Genomic DNA, 19,885 nt, shown 5'->3' with positions numbered 1-19,885 from the left:
TAAGTGTATACTGAGTAAAGTGTGGTATACAGACACTCCCAAATTCTTTCACCCTCTCAAACTGTTGTTCCATTGGTTACCACATCTTCCTATGTCTTCATTGCTCACTCTCTACTGGCTCCTCCCCATCAACAAATAGGCCATGCTACCATCTCTCTCTTAGTCACAGTTTAGTGAGTCAGACAAGTATTTTAAGAAACTGCTGGATTCACAGTGGGATTTCATTTTAAAGTTAAATGGGAAGGGGTGGTAATGGAATACTGGTAGGGTGTTTGGCTTTAGAGAACATGGTGGGGTCATTTTCCAAGACAGGGAACCCAGGAAGAGGGAAATTATTAGGGAAGAGAGGATTTTCCAAAAGGTAGGTTAGATGTGGGCTTCCTGGGTATCTCAGGTGGTAAAGAATCCACCTGCAATGCAGAAGACCCTGGATCAATTCCTGGTGAGGAAGATCCTCTGGAGAAGGGATAAGCTACTCACTCCAGTATTCTTGGGCTTCCCTGGTGGCTCAGACAGTAAAGAATTGGCCTGCAATGTGGGAGACCTGGGTTCAATCACTGGATTGGGAAGATCCCCTGGAGGAGGGCATGGCAACCCACTCCAGTATTCTTGTGTGGAGAATCCCCATGGACAGAGAAGCCTGACGGGCTACAGTCCATGGAATTGCAAAGAGTCAGACACAACTGAGCAACTAAGCACAGCAATAGGTTCAGATATAGATGAATAAATCATAATAATGTTTAATGTTTTGTACTTGGCAAGAAGTGGAATGAGCAACTATGGAAGAAGATAGTCTTTCCCAGGCCAAATTCAGCTTACATCTTGGTTCTGGTGCACATTAGCTTTATGACCTTAGGCCATTGACTTTTATGTGCTGAAGGTTTGATTCCCAATAACCAATAACCCAACATTATTGGTAAAATTAAAAACAATAGTATAAGATGTAATATGGCGCAGTGGTTGAGACTCTGGATTGTATCGTTTTGAGGCTCAGTACTATCCCTTACTTGCTATAGGAAAGTGAATAAATTTTAATCTTCTAAGTATTCTTATCTATAAAATGGCATATTAAATATAGGCATACCTTGTTTTACTGCACTTCACTTAGCAGATATTGTGTTCTTTACAAATTGAAGGTTTGTGGAAATCCTGTGTCAATGAGGTCTATTGGTGCATTTGCTCACTTCTTTACTCAGTGTCATACTTTGGTTATTTTCCACCAGATATTTTAAACCCTCCACCAGGAAAAAGAGTAAGACAGAAGACTCAGATGATGGTTAGCTTTTTTTTAGCTTCTTACTTTTGTATAAAGTACTATTTAAAAACTTTTAAATTACTGTATGTACATTGGCTTTTTAAAACAATACTATTGCATACTTCATGCAGTGTAAACACAAATTTTATATGCCCAGGAAAACCAAAATATTATTCTGACTCACTTTGTTGCAGTATTTGCTTTATTGTGTGGGTCTGGAACTCAATCTGCAATATCTCTGAAGTATGCCTGTAATAGTGACAAGTTCACAGGGCAGTTATGAAAATTCAAATGATTACTATGTTAAATAGTATGCAACAATGCCTGGGATATAGAAACTGCTATATGCTTTCTAAATATATTTAAAATAAATAATTAGAGGGCTATTGCAAATCTCATAGGATATGAAAATAACAAATAGTAGTTGCTATTATGCCATTATGGGGCTTCCCAGGTCGTGCGAGTGGTCAAGAATCCACCTGCCAATGCAGAAGACATGAGAGACGTAGATTCCATCCCTGGGTCAGGAAGAATCCCTGGAATGGGGAATGGCAACCCACTCCAGTATTCTTGCCTGGAGACTCTCCATGGACAGAAGAGCCTGGTGGGCTATAGTCCATAGGATCCCAAAGAGTTGGATACAAACGAAATGACTTGGCACACATGCATATTATGCCATTATATTCTCTTCTAAAATCCTTTTTTTTTTAAAAAAAAAAAAGTCATGGTATATCTTCATAGTTTAGAATTATCTTTAACTTTAAAATAGATTTTGACTGTGAATCCTATGGTCCCTTGAAGTCATCACTTGACTCACCCATTAAACTGTGGCCGTGACAGACAGTAACATAGCTCACTCAGAACTGCTAATCGGTGGGTATCTGATCTGCTGAAGATGTGACCTTCTTGGTGAGAGTCATAAGACCTAAGATCACCAAGTGTGCTTTTCTTCTTTCCTTCAGAAATTTCTCCTATATTCCCTCTGATATTTCATCAGGCACACAAATGTCTTATCCTTTTGTTGTTGTTGTTGTTGTTCAGCCACTCAGTCATGTCCAATTCTTTGTGACCCCATGGATTGCAGCATGCCAGGCTTCCCTGTCCTTTGCTATCTTCCGGAGTTTGCTCAAACTTATGTCCATTGAGTCGGTGATGCCATCCAACCATCTCATCCTCTGTCACCCCTTTCTCTCCCTGCCCTCAATCTTTCCCAGCATCAGGGTCTTTTCCAAAGAGTCGGTTCTTCGCAACAGGTGACCAAAGTTTTTGAGCTTCAGCTTCAGCATCAGTCCTTCCAAAGAATATTCAGGGTTTATTTCCTTTAAGATTGACTGGTTTGACCTCCTGGCTGTCCAAAGGGCTCTCAAGAGTCCTCCAGCACCACAGTTCGAAAGCATCAGTTCTTTGGTGCTCAGCTTTCTCTGTGTTCCAACTCTCACATCTGTATGTGACTACTGGAAAAACCATAGCTTTGACTATACGGACCTTTGTCAGCAAGGTAATGTCTCTGATTTTTAATCCTCCGTCTAGTTTTGCCATAGCTTTCCTTCTAAGGAGCAAGTGTCGTTTAATTTCATTGCTGCAGTCACTGTCCACAGTGATTTTGAAGCCGAGAATATAAAGTCTGTCACTGTTTCCACTTTTCCCCCTTCTATTTGCCATGAAGAGATGGGACTGGATGCCATGATCTTAGTTTTTTGAATGTTGAGTTTCAAGCCAGCTTTTTCACTCTTCTCTTTCACTTTCGTCAAGAGCCTCTTTAGTTCCTCTTCACTCTCTGCCATAAGGGTGGTATCATTGCATATCTGAGGTTACTGATATTTCTCCCAACAATCTTGATTCCAGCTTGTGATTCACCCAGCCAGGCATTTTGCATGATGTACTCTGTATATAAGTTAAATTAGCAGGGTGACAATATACAGCCTTGATGTACTCCTTTTTCAATTTTGAACCCGTGCATTGTTCCATGTCCAGTTCTAACTTTTGCTTCTTGACCTGCACAGTTTTCTCAGGAGGCAGGTAAGGTGGTCTGGTACCCCAGTTCTTTAAGAATTTCCACAGTTTGTTGTGATCCACACAGTCAAAGTCTTTAGCATAGTCAATGAAGCAGAAGTAGATGTTTTTCTGGAATTTTCTTGCTTTTTCTATGATGCAATGGATGTTGGCAATTTTATCTCTGGTTCCTCTACCTTTTCTAAATCCAGCTTTTATATCTGGAAGTATCCTCTGGCAAAGTGCTATTAAGAGATGTCATGAGATAGACTTTCAGTATGTAGACTTTGAGTTTTCTTAAGTAGATAAAGTGCAATATCCAAAGAATGGATAAAATATATCCAAATAGAGGTACAGTTTTATTTTTAAAGTTTTATTTTATTTATTTTTTATTGATGTGTAGTCTATTTCTTCTAACAGAAATAGAAGAGATTAAGAAGAGATGGCAAGAATACACAGAAGAATTATACAAAAAATCTCTATGACCTGGAATAACTATGATGGTGTGGTCAGTCACTTATAGCCAGACATCCTGCAGTGTGAAGTCAAGTGGGTGTTAGGAAGCATTGCTATGAACAAAGTTAGTGGAAGTGATGGAATTCCAGTGGAGCTATTTAAGATCCTAAAAGATGATGCTTTTAAAGTACTGCACTCAAAATGTCAGCAAATTGGAAAACTCAGCAATGGCCACAGGACTGGAGAAGATCAGTTTTCATTCTAATCCCAAAGAAAGGCAATGTCAAAGAATGTTCAAACTGCCATAAAATTGTGCTCACTTCACATGCTAGCAAGGTAATGCTCAAAATCCTTCAAGTTAAGCTTCAGCAGTTCATGAACTGAGAAATTCCAGATGTACAAGCTGGATTTAGAAAAGGCAGAGGGATCAGAGATCAAATTGCCAACATTCCTTGGATCAAAGAGAACACAAGGAAATTCCAGAAAAAGCCTACTTCTGCTTCATTGACTACACTAAAGCTTCTGACTGTGTGGATCAAAACAAAGTGTAGACAATTCTTAAAGTGATGGGAATACCAGACCACCTTACCTGCCTCCTGATAAACTTGTGTGCAGGTCAAGAAGCAACAGCTGGAACTGGACATGTAACAATGCAGTGGTTCAAAATTGGGAAAGGAGTACATAAAGGCTGTATATTTTCACCCTGCTTATTTAACTCATATGCAGAGTACATAATGTGAAATGCTGGGCTGGATGAATCACAAGCTGGAATCAAGCTTGCTGGGAGAAATATTAGTAACCTGATATGCAGATGACACCACTCTAATGGCAGAAAGCAAAGAGGAACTAAAGAGCCTCTTGATAAAGGTGAAAGAGGAGAGTGAAAAAGCTGTCTTAAAATTCAACATTCAAAGAACTAAGATCATGGCATCCGGTCCCATCACTTCATAGCAAATAGAAGGGGGAAAAGTAGAGACAGTGACAGATTTTATTTTTTTGGCCTCCCAAATCACTGCAGACAGTGACTGCACTATGAATTTAAAAGACACTTGCTTCTTGGTAGGAAAGCTATGACAAACCTAGGCAGCATATCAAAAAGCAGAGACATCACTTTGCTGACAAAATTTCCGTAGAGTCAAAGCAGTGGTTTTTCCAGTAGTCATGCACAGATGTGAGAGCTGGACCATAAAGAAGGCTTGGACATTAAAGAATTGATGCTTTTGAATTGTGGTGCTGGTACAGACTCTTGAGAGTCCCTTGGACAGCAAGGAGATTAAACCAGTCAATCCTAAAGGAAATCAGTCCTGAATATTCACTGGAAGGACTGATGCTGAAGCTGAAGCTCCAATACTTTGGCCGCCTGATGTGAAGAGCCGACTCATCGGAAAAGATCTTGATGCTGGTAAAAACTGAGGGCAGGAGGAGAAGGGGTGACAGAGCATGAGATGTTTGGATAGCATCACTGACTCAATGGACTTGAATATAAGCAAACTCCAGGAAATAGTGAAGGACAGGAAAGCCTGGTGTACTGCAATCCATAGAGGGGCAAAGAGTAAGACAATACTTAGTGACTGAACTACAACAACAGGCATACAATATAGTAATTCAGAATTTTTAAAAGTTATACTCAATTTGTAAAAGTGAAGTCACTCAGTCGTGTCCAACTCTTTGTGACCACATGGACCTCCGTTTATGGGATTTTCCAGGCAAGAATACTGGAGTGGGTTGCCATTCCCTTCTCCAGGAGATCTTCCCAACCCAGGGATCAAACCCTGGTCTCCTGCACTGTAGGTAGACTTTTTACCATCTGAGCCACTAGGGAAGCCCATACTCAATTTGTAGTTATTATGAAGTATTAGTTATATTCCCTGTACTGTACAATATATCCTGTAGCTTATTTATTTTACACATAATTTGTACCTCTTACTCCCCTGTATTGCTCCTCTTCCCTTCTGTCTCCCCACTGGTTAACTGTTCTCTATATTTGTGAATCTGTTTCTTTTTTATTATATTCACAAGTGTGTCTTATTTTCTTAGATTCCAGAAGTATTGTTTTTAGAGTGCAAGCAGTGAAAATTTGTTTAGTCTGTCATTTAATTGTAAAGAAACAGGGTCACATTAAATAGAGTTTCTATGGGTGTATAGCCACTTGTCACCACACAGGTGTTTTCCAACTTCATCTCTCACTGCTGCCTGGAAATCTTGCTGTTTTCTTAGTTCTCTTTTTTATTCTCCACAGACCTTCATCCATTCTGCTCTTCTATTTCCTAACCTTTTACACATTCTGTCCTCACACACATTAGATGATTTGCTTCTTACCTCCCCAAGGGAAATGAATCTCTCAAGTGTAATGTACCTCAGTTTTGCAGCACAAATGTACAACCTTACTTATATGTAATCCAACGTTTCCTCCTTACCTCTAGGTACAGTAGAGGAAGTAGCCTCCCCCCTGCCCCGCCACCATCTAAGATAAATTCATTCACTTTGCTTCACACACAAGTTCTTCTACCCTCTTGTTCAATTGGTTACCACATCTTACTATGTTTTCAGGTTTTCCCTCTCTACTGGTGTTTGAAGGAAAAGCCAATTCTGACTTCATATTGGAACCATTTCTTTGACTTGCTTTTCACTGCTTTTGTTATTGTAATCATATATAATGGCCTACCTCAGAGAATGTTGCCCCTCTGCCTGACTGCTAAACTAAAGTGCTTCTGATCAGGACCCTCTCCACCTGTGGATGGCAGGGAAGACGAAATTAACACATCCCCTCCCTGAAGCTTGCCATTCTAGGAGATATTTACAAGATTAATGGCCTTTTACTTTGTTTCCTCACCTCCCCCATCTCAGTTCTATAATACAAACCGGTATCCAGACCCTAATAAGATGGTTATTTTGAGACATTAGTCTGTCATCTTCTTGGCTTTATGAATAAAGTCATACTCCTTGCCTCAACACCTTGTTTCTCAGATTCTTTGGCCTGTCGTCCAGCGAGCAGAGCAACCTTGACTCGAAAACACTGGCTTCTCCTCATCAACAAGTAAAGGTCTCAAGTCTCTATTGCCTTGAAGACATTAAAGCTCTTCTTCGATGTGACATCACCTTTGAGCTAGTATTCCTTCTATTCCTCTCCTCTCTTTCATAATTAAGCTGCTTGAATGAATCATTTAGACTCACTGAATCGAATTCCTTATCTCCCACTCATTCCCTAGCCCACTGTCATCTGTCTTTCCACCCTGCCACTTTATTGAAGCAGTTCAATTATTAATTATCTTAAGCCTTAAATTCACTCAATTCTGTGTCTTTATGTTCTCTCCATTTCCCTCTTATTTTGATAACTATTCCATTTTTTGATGATCCCCTTGTATGCGCTTCTCTCTCTGCCCAACCCAGAAATTTTTGTTAACAGTTTTATTACAATGTAAATTACATACCATAATCTTCACCTATTTATTGTATAAGTCAAAGGTTGTTAGTGTATTTATAGAGTTGGGCAACCATCATTATAATCTAATTTTAAAATATCTTCATCGTTTCAAAGAGAAACCTTGTACCCATTAGAGGTCAATCCCCATTCCCCTTTCCTTCAGCCATAGGTAACTATTAATCTGTGTTTTGATTCTGTATGTTTACCCATACTAGGCATTATATAAATGAAGTTGTACAATATGTGATGTGTTTATGTCTGACCTGCTGTTCATCCATGTAATAGCATAGTACTTCATTCCTTTTTATTGCTGAATAGTTTTCAGCAATTCCTTAATGTGGGATATCTGGTTTTCTTTAATTCACAAAAATACTTTTGATGTTCAGTCTACCTGCCTTTTGCTGCAAATTTCTATATAACCTGACTTTCCCCCTGCCTCTTTGGAGCAGTTCTCTCAAGGTTACTTGAGATGCTGTCTCCCAGGCTTAAATTCCTAAAAATTACTACCAAATAAAACATAATTCTCAACTTTTAGGTTGTGACTATTTTTTAAGTTGTCAATTTTCATGAACAAATCTTTTTTATTTTTTTTTATTAGTTGGAGGCTAATCACTTCACAACATTTCAGTGGGTTTTGTCATACATTGATATGAATCAGCCATAGAGTTAAGAATTCAGCACCACCAAACCAGCTCTTCAACAAATGCTAAAGGATCTTCTCTAGACAGGAAATGCAGAAAGGTTGTATAAACGTGAACCCAATACGTGGAACAAATCTTTTTTATGGAATATATTTTTATTTCTCTTAGGTGTATATCTAGCAGTAGAATCGTTGGGTGATGTGATAACTCTATTTAACAGTTTAAAGAACTGCCAAATTATTTTCCAAAGTGGTAGTGATATTTTATACATACGAAGGCTTCAATTTCTCCACATCCTCAATAGGACTTGTGGTTTTTAGTCTTTTTCATTATAGTCATTTCAGTGGGTGAGAAGTAGTATTTCATTGTGGTTCTGATTTGCATTTCCCTAATAGGTAATTCATGGGGTCGCAAAGAGTGGGACACGACTGAGCGACTGAACTGAACTGAATAGCTAATAACGTTGCACATACTTATTGTCCCTTTGTGTATATCTTTGGAGAAGTCTATTCAAATCCTCTGCCCACCTTTTAATTACAGTATTTATTTTATTATTGACTTATACATATTCTTTAATATTCTGGATACAATACAGATCACTGATCATTTCAAAGAGCCAACATTTAGTGTTATTGATTTTCACTACCATTTGCCTAACTTCACTGTTGTTTTTCTGTTGTTTACCTAATTTCATTCTATCCTTTTGTATTACTTTCTTTTTGCTTGTTTTGTGTTTACTTTGCTCATCTTTTCATAGGAATTTATACTTATGAATTACCCTTTAAAGTATTGCTTTAGCTGCATTTCAAGCTTTGGTGTTTTGATTGTATCCATCTCAAAGTATTTTCTAATTTCCATCATGATTTCTTCTTTAACCCATTGGATTATTTAGGAATGTATTTTTTAATTTCCACATATTTGTGAGTTTCCCATATTTCTCTCTATTGCTGATTTCTAATTTAATTCCATTTTGGTTAGAGAACATAATTTGTATGATTTCAATTTTAAATCTTTTGAGGCATGTTTATGGCCTAGCATACAGTCTTTTTTGGAGAAGGATCCATGTACATTTTGTTGTTGTTTGGAATTAGTCTAATGTTTTATAGTGTTGTTCCTCTGTTGCTAATGGTGTCCTGGAGCTACCAGGCCCTTCTTTTTTTTTTTTTTTTTCTTTCATTTATTTTTATTAGTTGGAGGCTAATTACTTTAAAATATCAAGTGCTCGGGCCTGGTGCACTGGGAAGTACCAGGCCCTTCTTAATTGTTCACCGTTAAGATCCTCATTGTTTTTCCAAAAATGCCCTTAGGCATAAATGTTTCCAGGTTCTTTTCCAAAATAAATTCAATCCCTTCAGGCACAGCTGCTGTGCTGCTTACAGCCTGCTTCTGTACCCAGGGGAAACTTCAACTATATATGTGTCTTTTTCAATTTTGGTTTCCTCAGGGTATATGCCTAGGAGTGGGATTGCTGGGCCATATAGTGGTTTTATTCCTAGTTTTTTTAAGGAATCTCCATACCGTCTTCCATAGTGGCTGTGTCAATTTACATTCCCACCAACAGTGCAAGAGGGTTCCCTTTTCTCTATACCCTCCCCAGCATTTATTGTTTGTAGCCTTTTTAATGATGGCCATTCTGACTGGTATCTCATTATAGTTTTGACCTGAACTGGTGGATATAGCAGGATACGTCTTCTATAGTAACACTCCACTGGGCATTCAAGGGAGATGGTAGCACCTGGTTATTTCATCTTTCCTATCTCCATGTAGAAACTTCACCCTAGAAATGAACTTGGGCCAAAAAGATCAGTCCTTTAGCCCAGGCTTGCCTAGAGTAGTGATTTGGCAACATAGGGCTGTGATGGAATAAAAGACATCGGTGCCCTCCTCCAGGGGTGAAAGTACAGCCCTAGACTAGGAACCGCGAGGATAATAAGCCACGGTCTTCTTGGGCACACCCATACTTAGAGGAGAGCTTGTCACATAGAGCTGAGGGAGATTGGAACAGGTTATAGCTCAAATGCCAAATTCTATTTTTACAGAGATTTAGTAGATCTTTTTTTGAACAAATGTTTATCCATTTGCTGTATGCCCTTATGACAGTTTTTAGGGACTTTAAATATGTGTGTGTGTACATACATATTTGTCACCAATTAAATGTTATTTCAGTAGGGAGTGAGCCCACCAAGATCCTCATACAACTCTTTTAGAAGTCCTGCACCCACCCTTAAATATTGATATTCTTCAGGGAGATTTTCATTGTCCTCTTTGTATACCCTCTCCTGTATGACCTTTACTATCTCTTCACTTATTGCCCATCAACTGATGATTCCAGGATCTACACTTCCAGCTCATTCTTCTTTCCTAAGCTGCATGTCTACGTATCTCTGGACTTTTGGATATGTCTAAGTTAATGTCTCTTGGCTACCAGAAACTAACAGTTGTAAAACTACTCTCATTGCCTCAGTTTTCCATAACTAATGCTTTCCCTCTATTAGATTCCACCAAGGGAATGGTACCATCATCTCAGTTGTTTTAGCCAGATATCTTTAAATACATCCATGATATCTACCTCTCTCTAATCCCCTACATCCAATTAATCAACACATGCCCCATTAAACCCTATAAATTTCTAAAGTGTGTCCACATCTATCAATATGGTCAGTACCCTAGTTGAGATCACCATCATTTCTCACCTGAACTACTATCACAATCTTCTCTCCCTTTACAAATAATTTTCTACTCTTTAGACAAGTTGATGTCATGTCTCCTCTCCTCAAATTCCTAAACAAGTCATATCAGACCCTCTATAATCTGGCTTTTTCTAACCCCATGACATTCACTTGGAGATCCTTTCTTCTTCTCTATGTGCTCAAACTATGTTCCAGACATAATGAACAAGTTCTTGTTCCTAAAATCATCCAGAACCTCACACTGGCTCTTCCCTTTGTGGAAGAATACCCTCCCACTACTTCTCCTGGCTAGGCCCTGTTCACCCTTCAGGTGCTAAGTTACATGGCACTTTCTCTGAGAATCTCTCATCCCTGCTAAACTAGGTTAGTTTACTACATGCTGGCAGAGCCCACTGAACCCCACCATCACAAAAAAACCACTATATTTTGTTGATATTTTTTGTTTTATCATCTGTCTTCCCAACACTGAGAGCTCCAATTGTAAGGATAGAGCTACTATATAAATGCAAATACCTTCCTATTTACCTACCAGGTTAAAGCTAGATGAAAGAACACAGCTTAAAGACTAGAAATATTATTGACTGAGATGATAGAACGTCTTTATTCATATTATAATATATTAAGGTTTAATTTAGAAATTAATTAAGAAATTTAATTAAGAGAAAAGGTAATTGTAAATAGACTTGGACAACAGGGTGCTCTAGGGCAGCAAAGTATTCCTGGGAAGGGTTTTTCCTTGCTTTAAACAGTATGCATCTGTTTAGATAGCCTGGGTTAATCCCTAAAATGTCCACTAGGGAGCATGATGCTATCACTGGTAATGCCTACTAAGAATGATTTTGCAGTCAATTTATGTGCTTGTAATACCAAGAAATGAGGTCTAAGTTTGAGTGGTTAGACAAAAGGCAAAAAGAGAATTGATACGACCTCTGTTTCAAGTCCTCTATACCTTCAGCACTGGCCCCAGAGAGGTCTAAGGTTCGAGAGGTCCTGGACTGCTTTTTCACACTGCTGTGTAGGATTACACAGGGCTGGGGTGTTAAGTCTTCTTAGACCACGTATGGGCTTCTTGATTCTTTATGTTCACTATCCTGGGAAGAGGTGGAACACCGAATTCACTGTAAGATACTGTCAGTCGTGTTTTTCTTCATCTTAACATAAATCATGAACTTTGGAGTAAAAGGAGACAATTTCTATATCCAACCCATCACATTTTAATGTCCTTTGATCCATTCCATTAAGGTTCATATCTTTGATTCTAGGAATATAAATTTGAGACACTCTTAAGTACTTTTTAGAGATTGAGTTGTGGGAGCAGCTTTACCTTATCCATGGTGGGAATCATTTTATCCATGATTTGAAACTGCAAACTCAGGTTTTTGGTAGTGATGGGGAGTGGGGGCTGGACGGACTTTCCTAGGCCAATTTGGAGTCAGCCTGCATTAGGGAACTTTTCTAGCAATGGAACCTAGCAAAGATCTGAACTGTACAGTAGTTGTAAACTGTGTTCTTTGCCTCACATAATCTGGTACTCTTCAATAAGTGGCCTTGTCTCTGGGGCACTGTAGAAAATTGCTAAGGGCACATTCTGGGGTAAAAAGATAGAAGGGGGATAACAGGGTTCCATTTCCTGAGTCCAGAGTGGTGATGTTCTTGCTTACCAGTTGAAAAATCACTGCGCTCAGAAGAGCACATGAGAATCACACAAGGCAGCTTTAAAAGGACCCAGAAAAAACAGGGAACTTTCTGAAAAACAAGGTGGTAGCAGGCCGGCCTACTTTTAGCCAATATATTGCAATTGTGTGACTTAACAAATGTGAACCCCTCTGAATTGATTGTTCTCCCTCCCCTACCAGCCTCAGTACTTGGTGAGTAGAAAGTCTGTGTGGGAATTAGGAGATAAAAAACCAAACCAACCAAAAACAAGCCTGCATTCTTCCCTTCATCAACACTTGGTAGAGAACTTGGTCTGGATTTGATACCCAAGTTTTGTGCCATGCCTGTGCACTTGTGCAGGAAAGAAGTAGTGAAAATTCCATGACAGCCCTGTGCAGTGTGCTGTACTTAGTTGCTCTGTTGTGTCCGACTCTTTGCAACCCTATGGACTGCAGCCTGCCAGGTTCCTCTGTCCACGGGGATTCTCTAGGCAAGAATACTAGACTGGGTTGCCATGCCCTCCTCCAGGGGATCTTCCCAACCCAGGGATTGAACCGTCTCCTGCATTGCAGGAGGATTCTTTACCATCTGAGCCACCAGGGAAGCCCATGACAACCATGACCAGTACCCTAAAACACTGTGTTGTGTGTGTTTGACAATAAACGAGTCATGGATTTTGGGAACTATTCTGGGGGAAGGGGCTCATCTGTGCCATCTGTGTCTGGGTTACATGTGTTTATGTTTGAAAAGAAAAAAGGCTAGAATACACACACATATTTTTTTTACACATAGCTATTCTTGGTAGGGGGATCATGTGTGATTTTTTATTCATTAATTTTGGGGGGAATTTCCCAACTTTTATGAAGTTAAGATGAATTAACTTTGTAATGAGGAAAAAAACTTTCAGCTTTTAAAACTAAATTATAGAATGGGGAGTGGAACCTAAGCTATGTCCACCAGTAGTGTTCAAAGCTTTCTGGTCATATTTGACATACTGATGCAACTAAAAGTCTTTTTACATGTAGAGCTGGGAGACCTCCGAGGAAAGAATTCACATTAAGGGAAGACAAAGTCTGCCAACATGTTAGCTCAGGAACAAAACCTAGGTTTTTTGAGGGGAGGAGAGGTTCTGGCTGTATTGGGCTGTCGACTGATCTTCCAACCAACCTTCTCAAGTCTTAGGGACAGAGGGAGGCCTACAAGTATACTCTGAACAATTTTTTTTCAATTTTTATTCTGAAAAATCTCAAACATATACAAAAGTATAGAGAATAGTATAACGAACTCCCAAATATCCATCACACAACTTCAATAATTATCAATTTATTGCCAATTTCATCTGTATGCTCACTCACCCCATCTAAGCGAATATCAGTAGCATATCTTTTCATCTGTTAAACTTACAGTATATTTCCCTAAAAGATAAGGATTTAAAAAACATAACCACAGTACCATATCATACCTAAAAAAATCCCAATACACCAGGGAGATGTGTTTTTATTTCAAATTCTATAAAAATTTGGGGAATAATCAATACATTTCACTGGTACCATGTGGAAGGGTGTAACACTCAAATGGAGCCCAAGCTTTTTTCTGATGTTACTGCTTTACAATGCAAAAGAAAGAAAATTACCATATTAAGGCCACTCTAGGGCCTCTGTAGGGAGATGGGGAAGAGTGCTGACATCACAAACCCCATGGCAGAACTCCATAAAATTTCCTCTAAACATCTCTGTCATTTTCTTAAAGTTGCTCTCTTGGAGGGAGCTGACCCAAGTCCTCTCTAAATCTTTTAATTTTCAGCACCCTCCTAGAAGTTCCCCCCACCTTGAATTTTCCAGGTGACAAGAATGTAGCTGTCTTTCAGTCCTCTGCATTCTCACATACAGAATCCAGGTGGGATGAGGATCTAGCTGAGTGTATTGGAAAAGGGGATGAAAACTGTGGCCAACTGAATCAGTAAGAGATAATAAAGAAACCTAGGCAAATTAAGTGGCATGATTAACTTTGGAAACTGTCTGTAGCAGTTTTTGTTGCCGCTGACATCAAATAATACAGTATACTGAATCTGTAAAATTAGAAACACAATCTTTTCTTCAAAGAAATGTTAGGATTACATGAAAGAAGTGGTTAGGGCAGTGCAAAAACATTAACTTTATTATTTGTATATAGTAAAATTTTTATAAAAAGCACATCATCTTATTATGTTCATTGTATTTATTTTTATAATTAGTTTTACAGCAAGTGGTATTCTTGAATAAAATTTTAAGCAAATTAACAACAGTACAAAAACACTGAAGTTGTTACACAAAGGACTGATTCTATAAAATGTTGCCCTAAGTGATGTTAAAACTGTGCTAGCCATTGCGTGGTATGACATAGCAATAGGAGTAGTAATTCTTGTCCTTGAATATCCTACAACTGCCTTGAAAAGTTTCCAAAATGTCTTATTCAGAAAAGCCACACACGTGGTGCCTGGAGAGCATATAGCACCAGATTGGAAGGGGAATGTTTTGCCATTATAATTAGACGTAGTGATTATAAAATATTAATTGAATCAAAGAACCTTCAGTGATGTCAGCCATATTTCAAGTAGTGTCTCAGGTGCAGAATATGCAAAGAATAAGGAGACGTGGTTTTTGCTTTCAGTCTAATAAAGAAGGCAGACATATCAAAAAAAAAAAAGCACAACAAAATGCTACAGGTGCTGAATAAGAGTCTGTTCATGTACAAAGTACAATCACCAGGGCAAGAGAAGTCAGCAAAACAGACAGGGAAGGAGTGTCTCAAGATGCAGGAAGAAAACCAGATGAGCTGTCTCCTTGGAAGCATGGAAGTGCTCACCTATACTTGACAATTCCATTTATTAATGGCTCACATCAATGATTCTTTCAAACAATCCTGGACATCTTTGCTGTTCATCTGGAGAAACAAACCAACATACAATTAGAAGGCTTATATTAATTTAACAATTCTTCCAATTGATAAATTTACAAAGGCTTTATTATCTGCATCATTCACTTCACATTTGGAATGCTTTCACAGAATTATGTAATGCAGCTGCAATGTGAGTCTGGATGAGCAGCTGAGGAAGTTATAAGTCAATATATGTTACAAAACAAAAAAGTCTGGAAAGCAGTGATATCAGAAGTTTTGCAAAAGGGGGAGTGGTCACCTAAGACATTAAAAAAAATCCTAAATTTCATGTTCTGGACTCTAGGCTTATGGGAATTACTGGTTCCTAGCCATCAAAAAGTTTGTGAAGTTTGATGTGTAGTGGTTTGTGGTGTAGTGGCCACACAACCATGCAAATAGGTAAGCACAATAAATTGTAAAAACCATGACACACACAGGAGAGGGTATCTTGACCCAGGTGGTCAGGAAAGGTTTCTCATAGGAAGAGTTTATGAAGTAACTATTTTTATTATCTTCAATTTTTTATTAAAAACCCTGAGCATCAGATAGATAACTTGGCGGAAGTTACAGAATTAGCAAAAACTGGAATCAGTTGAAAACTGCTCATAAAAATATCAAGTTTTACCTCAGTTACCATAGTGACCTTTCTGATTCTCATAATGCTATTTGCCCATAAAATATTTAATATCTGTTAAATATAGTATAACAGTTTATCAGGAGACAACTACTAGGAAAATACTGGTGAAACTCTGGTAGTGCCTGGTGGCTTCCCCATATGGGACACCTGGAAGTAAAAGATTTGCCCCCCAAATATATTCGTGTGTGTACATATACAGACACAATTTATTTAAAAATTTTTATACATTATAGACATAGCACTAATTATTTTCAGTGATTCTATGTATCTATATTAATCTCTAATGTTGTCTCTCTATAAATTAAAAGAATAAAATATTTGAACAACTGAAAATATATGCTGTTTATAAAACATGCAGAAAATGAATTTGATTCATTGCTGCAAACCTCAATTATCTATGGAGAGTACTCTTTTTCTCTTTTCACCAAGGGGAATGCTGAAAAACCAACCAAACAACATATAAGTGACTTTTTAACACTCTTAGAAGGAAAAAAATCAACTGTACTTCAATCTTTGGAGCATAGTAGAAATTTTCTACATGAGGTGGCAGAAATTTTCTACATGATCTCTGCTCATCTGTTTAGCTTGAAAGGCTTGGTCTTAAAGAGAAAAAGAGAAGTCTCCTTGGAGCTTTAAACTATTTAGACTAGGCTAAGTTCCAGAGAATATTTCACAAAAGCTACTTAAATGAACCTAACAGTCAATCCTAAAATATAGCATGACATATTCTAAATGTTTCTGGCAAAAGCAAACAAACCCACAATGTATTTATATGCTAAATTCTTAACAACGGGTTAAGGTGAATACTGTATATTTTTGCCTTTGTCAGACACTTAAGAACCAAATAAGATGATGCATTATTACCTCTAAGAATAACAAGTTAAGGCTCCAAAGTATTTGTGACAGCATTTCAGATGGAAGGGGTTTTTATCTGCAAAAATATCTGTAAAATAAGAACCCAGTATATCTGCTGTGTTAATGTTAAGGTAGAATTTAAGAACCCTCTTGAATAACTAGGTTATTGGGGGAAAATATCTTTGGATCTATTTGAGATTGTATGAATAGTAAAGGTCAAGTTGTTTGGAATTAAACATGTGCTCAAATATATATTCGATATAGATCACTTTTGCAGAGAAAAATTGAAAAATACACAATAACTATAATTAATCAAATGAAATAATTCAGATACTAAACTGTCATTTGTTTTTAAAACTCATTTTTTAGTTTACTTATATGGCATTAGTACAGAAAATGTTTTGTGAACTGAAACTTGCACTTTATCTGTACTTGAAAGTATAATAGATTTGTTTTCAAAATAGTACCAAATTTCTTTAGAAAGTGGAACAGAACCCACTTTTTAGAAGCAGTCACATAAGCATGTCACTAATTTATAGAATTAAAATGCAACCAAATAGAGAAAAAATATTTGAGTATTTTGAGGAACAAAACACATACAGCACACCAGGGAGCAGCACAAAAGAGTCTATGTTCTAAAATTCAATATAAAGTTTAAAAGCAGAACTATTCTATGGTCTTAAAAGATAGAAGGGCAGAGTACTGATTAGGAAGAGGAATGCAATGGACTTTTGAGTTACAAGTAATACTATTAATAATTTCTGGATCTGAACTCTAGTTACATGTACTGCTCACTATGTAAAGATTCATTAAGCTGTAAAAATTTGTCAACTGTTCTGCATGTATGTTGCACAACAGGAAAATATGAATTAATTTAACAAAGGCTAACTTCCATTAAATCTTTAGCAGTAACTGTGTTTAAAAACAGGCTACTTTCAGGACTAACAAAATGTTTGAAATGACTATTACTTTCTACCTTATTATTTACTAGATGGGTGTTTTAAAAATGCTTAAGTATTATGTATGGAATGACTTTTCCAACCTGATGCCCAATTTAGAAAGTAGATTTTCCCTTTACCTAACTGCCCACATGGCTAGAGGAATAAAGGTAGTTCCAGAAGACAGACCTATACATTTTAGATAGGATCCCTGATTTCAAACAAGTCCTGAAACAAATATAAGTAAGAGCTTTTACTTAGAAACCCAAAAAAGTTTGTCATGCGACACAAAGCCTTATCGAAAACCTTCACAAGAGATCGTTCAGGTATCTTAACAGTTTGAGTCAGTAGTAGCTGAGTATCAAGAAAGCTAACTCCCTCAATTGGGATAAAATTACCATATGATATTCCACTTCTTTGACTACTGATATTCAGACAAGTTTAAGTTGACTATCACAAATTCAAATACGCAAACTTTCTTTCAAAGACTAGTTTATACTGAGGGAACCATAGTTGTTCTAGGGCACTGAGAAAAGAGCAATGGAAGTTGGAAGTTGAGCATGCTAAATCACACTCGGAATACAGTTTTCATAATATGTACATTATCAGGACAGTACATAACAACGTTTTCGAGAGGGTGTTTATAAAATGATATTTTGCTAAGCTGCATTTGGGCTAAAGGGGTAATGGCTATGTCAAGTAAGAAGTAAAAAAAAATAGCTCATAGAGTTAGTAGAACAACAAAAAAAATACCAGTTGTGAAAATATTCTGAAACTCGAATTAACAACATATGAATAAAGTAATTTCTGTAAAGGGCAAATTAGATCACATATCTGAATATCCAATTATTGCTCAGTGTAGAAAGAGCAAATGATGTAAAATTTCTTAAATACTTTTTTGAAATTCAAAACTGGTCCATCAAACCAATTCCCGTCACAGAAGGGCTTGCTGACAGGACTAAAGCTGTGAATGAGAAAACAACTTAAAAAAATTAATGAAAATGCCACACAACCAAGGTGATCAGATTTTAAAGGCCCTCAATACAATTCAAACCACAAGACTGGTACCAAAAGTACACATGCACACAAGCGCGTGCATGCACATACACACAACATCCCAAACTCTGGGTGAGCAGTTAAGGCAACTTAAAAAACAACTCATGTGGCTTTGGCTTTCTGAAATGTGTTATAGTGCTACCAAGAAGCGATTCTGAAAGCATCTGAAAAACGTGCAAAGTGCCTGAAAACAGTGCCTGGCAACTGAGACAGTTTGCAAGCGTGATTCAGAGGTCTGCCAAGGAAACAAAAGAAGCCTCCCTCCTCCCGGTGAGACCGCACACGGCAACAAGAGAGGTGCTCCGGGCACTACTTATTGTCAGGTAGGCGGAAAGCAGAAGTCTGCACGAGCGGTACATACTAGGGATCGCCCTCCGGCAGGGACGGGGCCACGGAGTTTCCATTGGTTGGGGAACCGCCCAGCTTTAGTTTTTGCAGATATTCGGCATGCACGGGCTTGTGGCACTGGAGAACCTTGATCGCATCTTCGACTTTGAACCACTCTCGCTTCCTCCCAATGTTAACCGAATCTTCCCAATCCTCCAGAATCTCAGTGACAGTCAGTACATACACGTACGTTCTGTGCTTGCGATCTTGGTTCTGCTCGAAAATGCCCAGGAGCCGGCCTAACTTCCCCTTGACTCCCGCCTCTTCAAACACCTCGCGGACGGCCGCACCGCCCGGCTCCTCCTCGGGCTCCATGCCCCCGCCCGGCACGATCCAGCGGTCCGGGTACCGACTGCTACTCACTAACAGCACCTCGTCCTCGCGCTCGCTCCGGAAGCACAGGCACGCCGCCCGCTTCTTGAACCCCTCCGGGTCGTAGGTCCGCGTCTGGTTCGGCTTGCACTTCATCTTCGAGGCCGTCCGCCGCCGCTCAGGTCCCCGCCGCCGCCGGGTCGAGGGGCTCCAAGGTGCTGCGGAGAGAAAGAGCCGCGAGGAGGGGCAGAGAGTGAGAGAGAGAGGCGCCTCAGCCCACGAGCCCCGGGAGCTCAGGGAAGATAAGGCCGGGGCGGGGACGGGGGCGGGGGCGCGCGAGGTACGTCAGTCGGTCCGTCCCCTGCGTGGCCGGGGGTCCCGGGCACAGACGCCTGAGTGGAGGAGGCGCCGCCCCCGCCCCCGTCCCCGCCTCCGCCCCGAGCCCGCCACTCCGCGAGGAGCCCACTCGCGTCTCCGGTGCGCGTCTCCGTCCGTCCCTCCTTCTCTCCTCAGCCGCCGGGACCAAGGCTGAGCGAGGTGATGCGCATTCGCGCGCGCGTCCGCGTCCCCAGGCACGTGCGCGTTCCCGTCGGAGGGCGGGGGGCGGGGGTCTCGCGGCTCCCACAGCGCCGGGCGCCTCTGGCGCAGCGCGCAGGCGCCTGGCACTTCT

At 39.4% G+C, this 19,885-nt stretch overlaps 1 protein-coding gene and 1 long non-coding RNA gene across 4 annotated transcripts in view; one reads left to right on the top strand and one right to left on the bottom strand.

Moving 5' to 3' along the window:
* LOC122689925 overlaps positions 1 to 19,885 on the top strand; it is a 351,123-nt gene that overhangs the window by 64,889 nt on the left and 266,349 nt on the right. The gene's annotated exons all lie outside the window — the stretch shown is intronic.
* On the bottom strand, positions 14,254 to 19,798 carry NUDT11 (nudix hydrolase 11). 3 transcript variants are annotated; one of them, XR_006339948.1, is made up of 3 exons: positions 18,878 to 19,647; positions 16,532 to 16,610; positions 14,254 to 15,036 (listed from the first exon to the last, which is right to left on the bottom strand). XR_006339948.1 is itself a non-coding variant. In XM_043896756.1 (3 exons), coding segments are annotated over exons 2-3 (495 nt in total). In that variant the 5' UTR covers positions 19,372 to 19,433; positions 19,682 to 19,798; the 3' UTR covers positions 14,254 to 15,035. The 3 variants fall into 3 exon arrangements, 2 of the variants coding, with proteins under 2 accessions (XP_043752691.1, XP_043752690.1); XM_043896756.1 differs by lacking the exon at positions 16,532 to 16,610 and adding an exon at positions 19,682 to 19,798 and having other exon boundaries at positions 18,878 to 19,433; XM_043896755.1 differs by lacking the exon at positions 16,532 to 16,610 and having other exon boundaries at positions 18,878 to 19,644.

Source organism: Cervus elaphus, chromosome X (genome assembly GCF_910594005.1).
Source record: "Cervus elaphus chromosome X, mCerEla1.1, whole genome shotgun sequence".
Lineage (NCBI taxonomy): Eukaryota > Metazoa > Chordata > Mammalia > Artiodactyla > Cervidae > Cervus > Cervus elaphus.
Note: the sequence above shows the minus strand (reverse complement) of the source record. Positions and strands in the feature narration are given on the sequence as shown.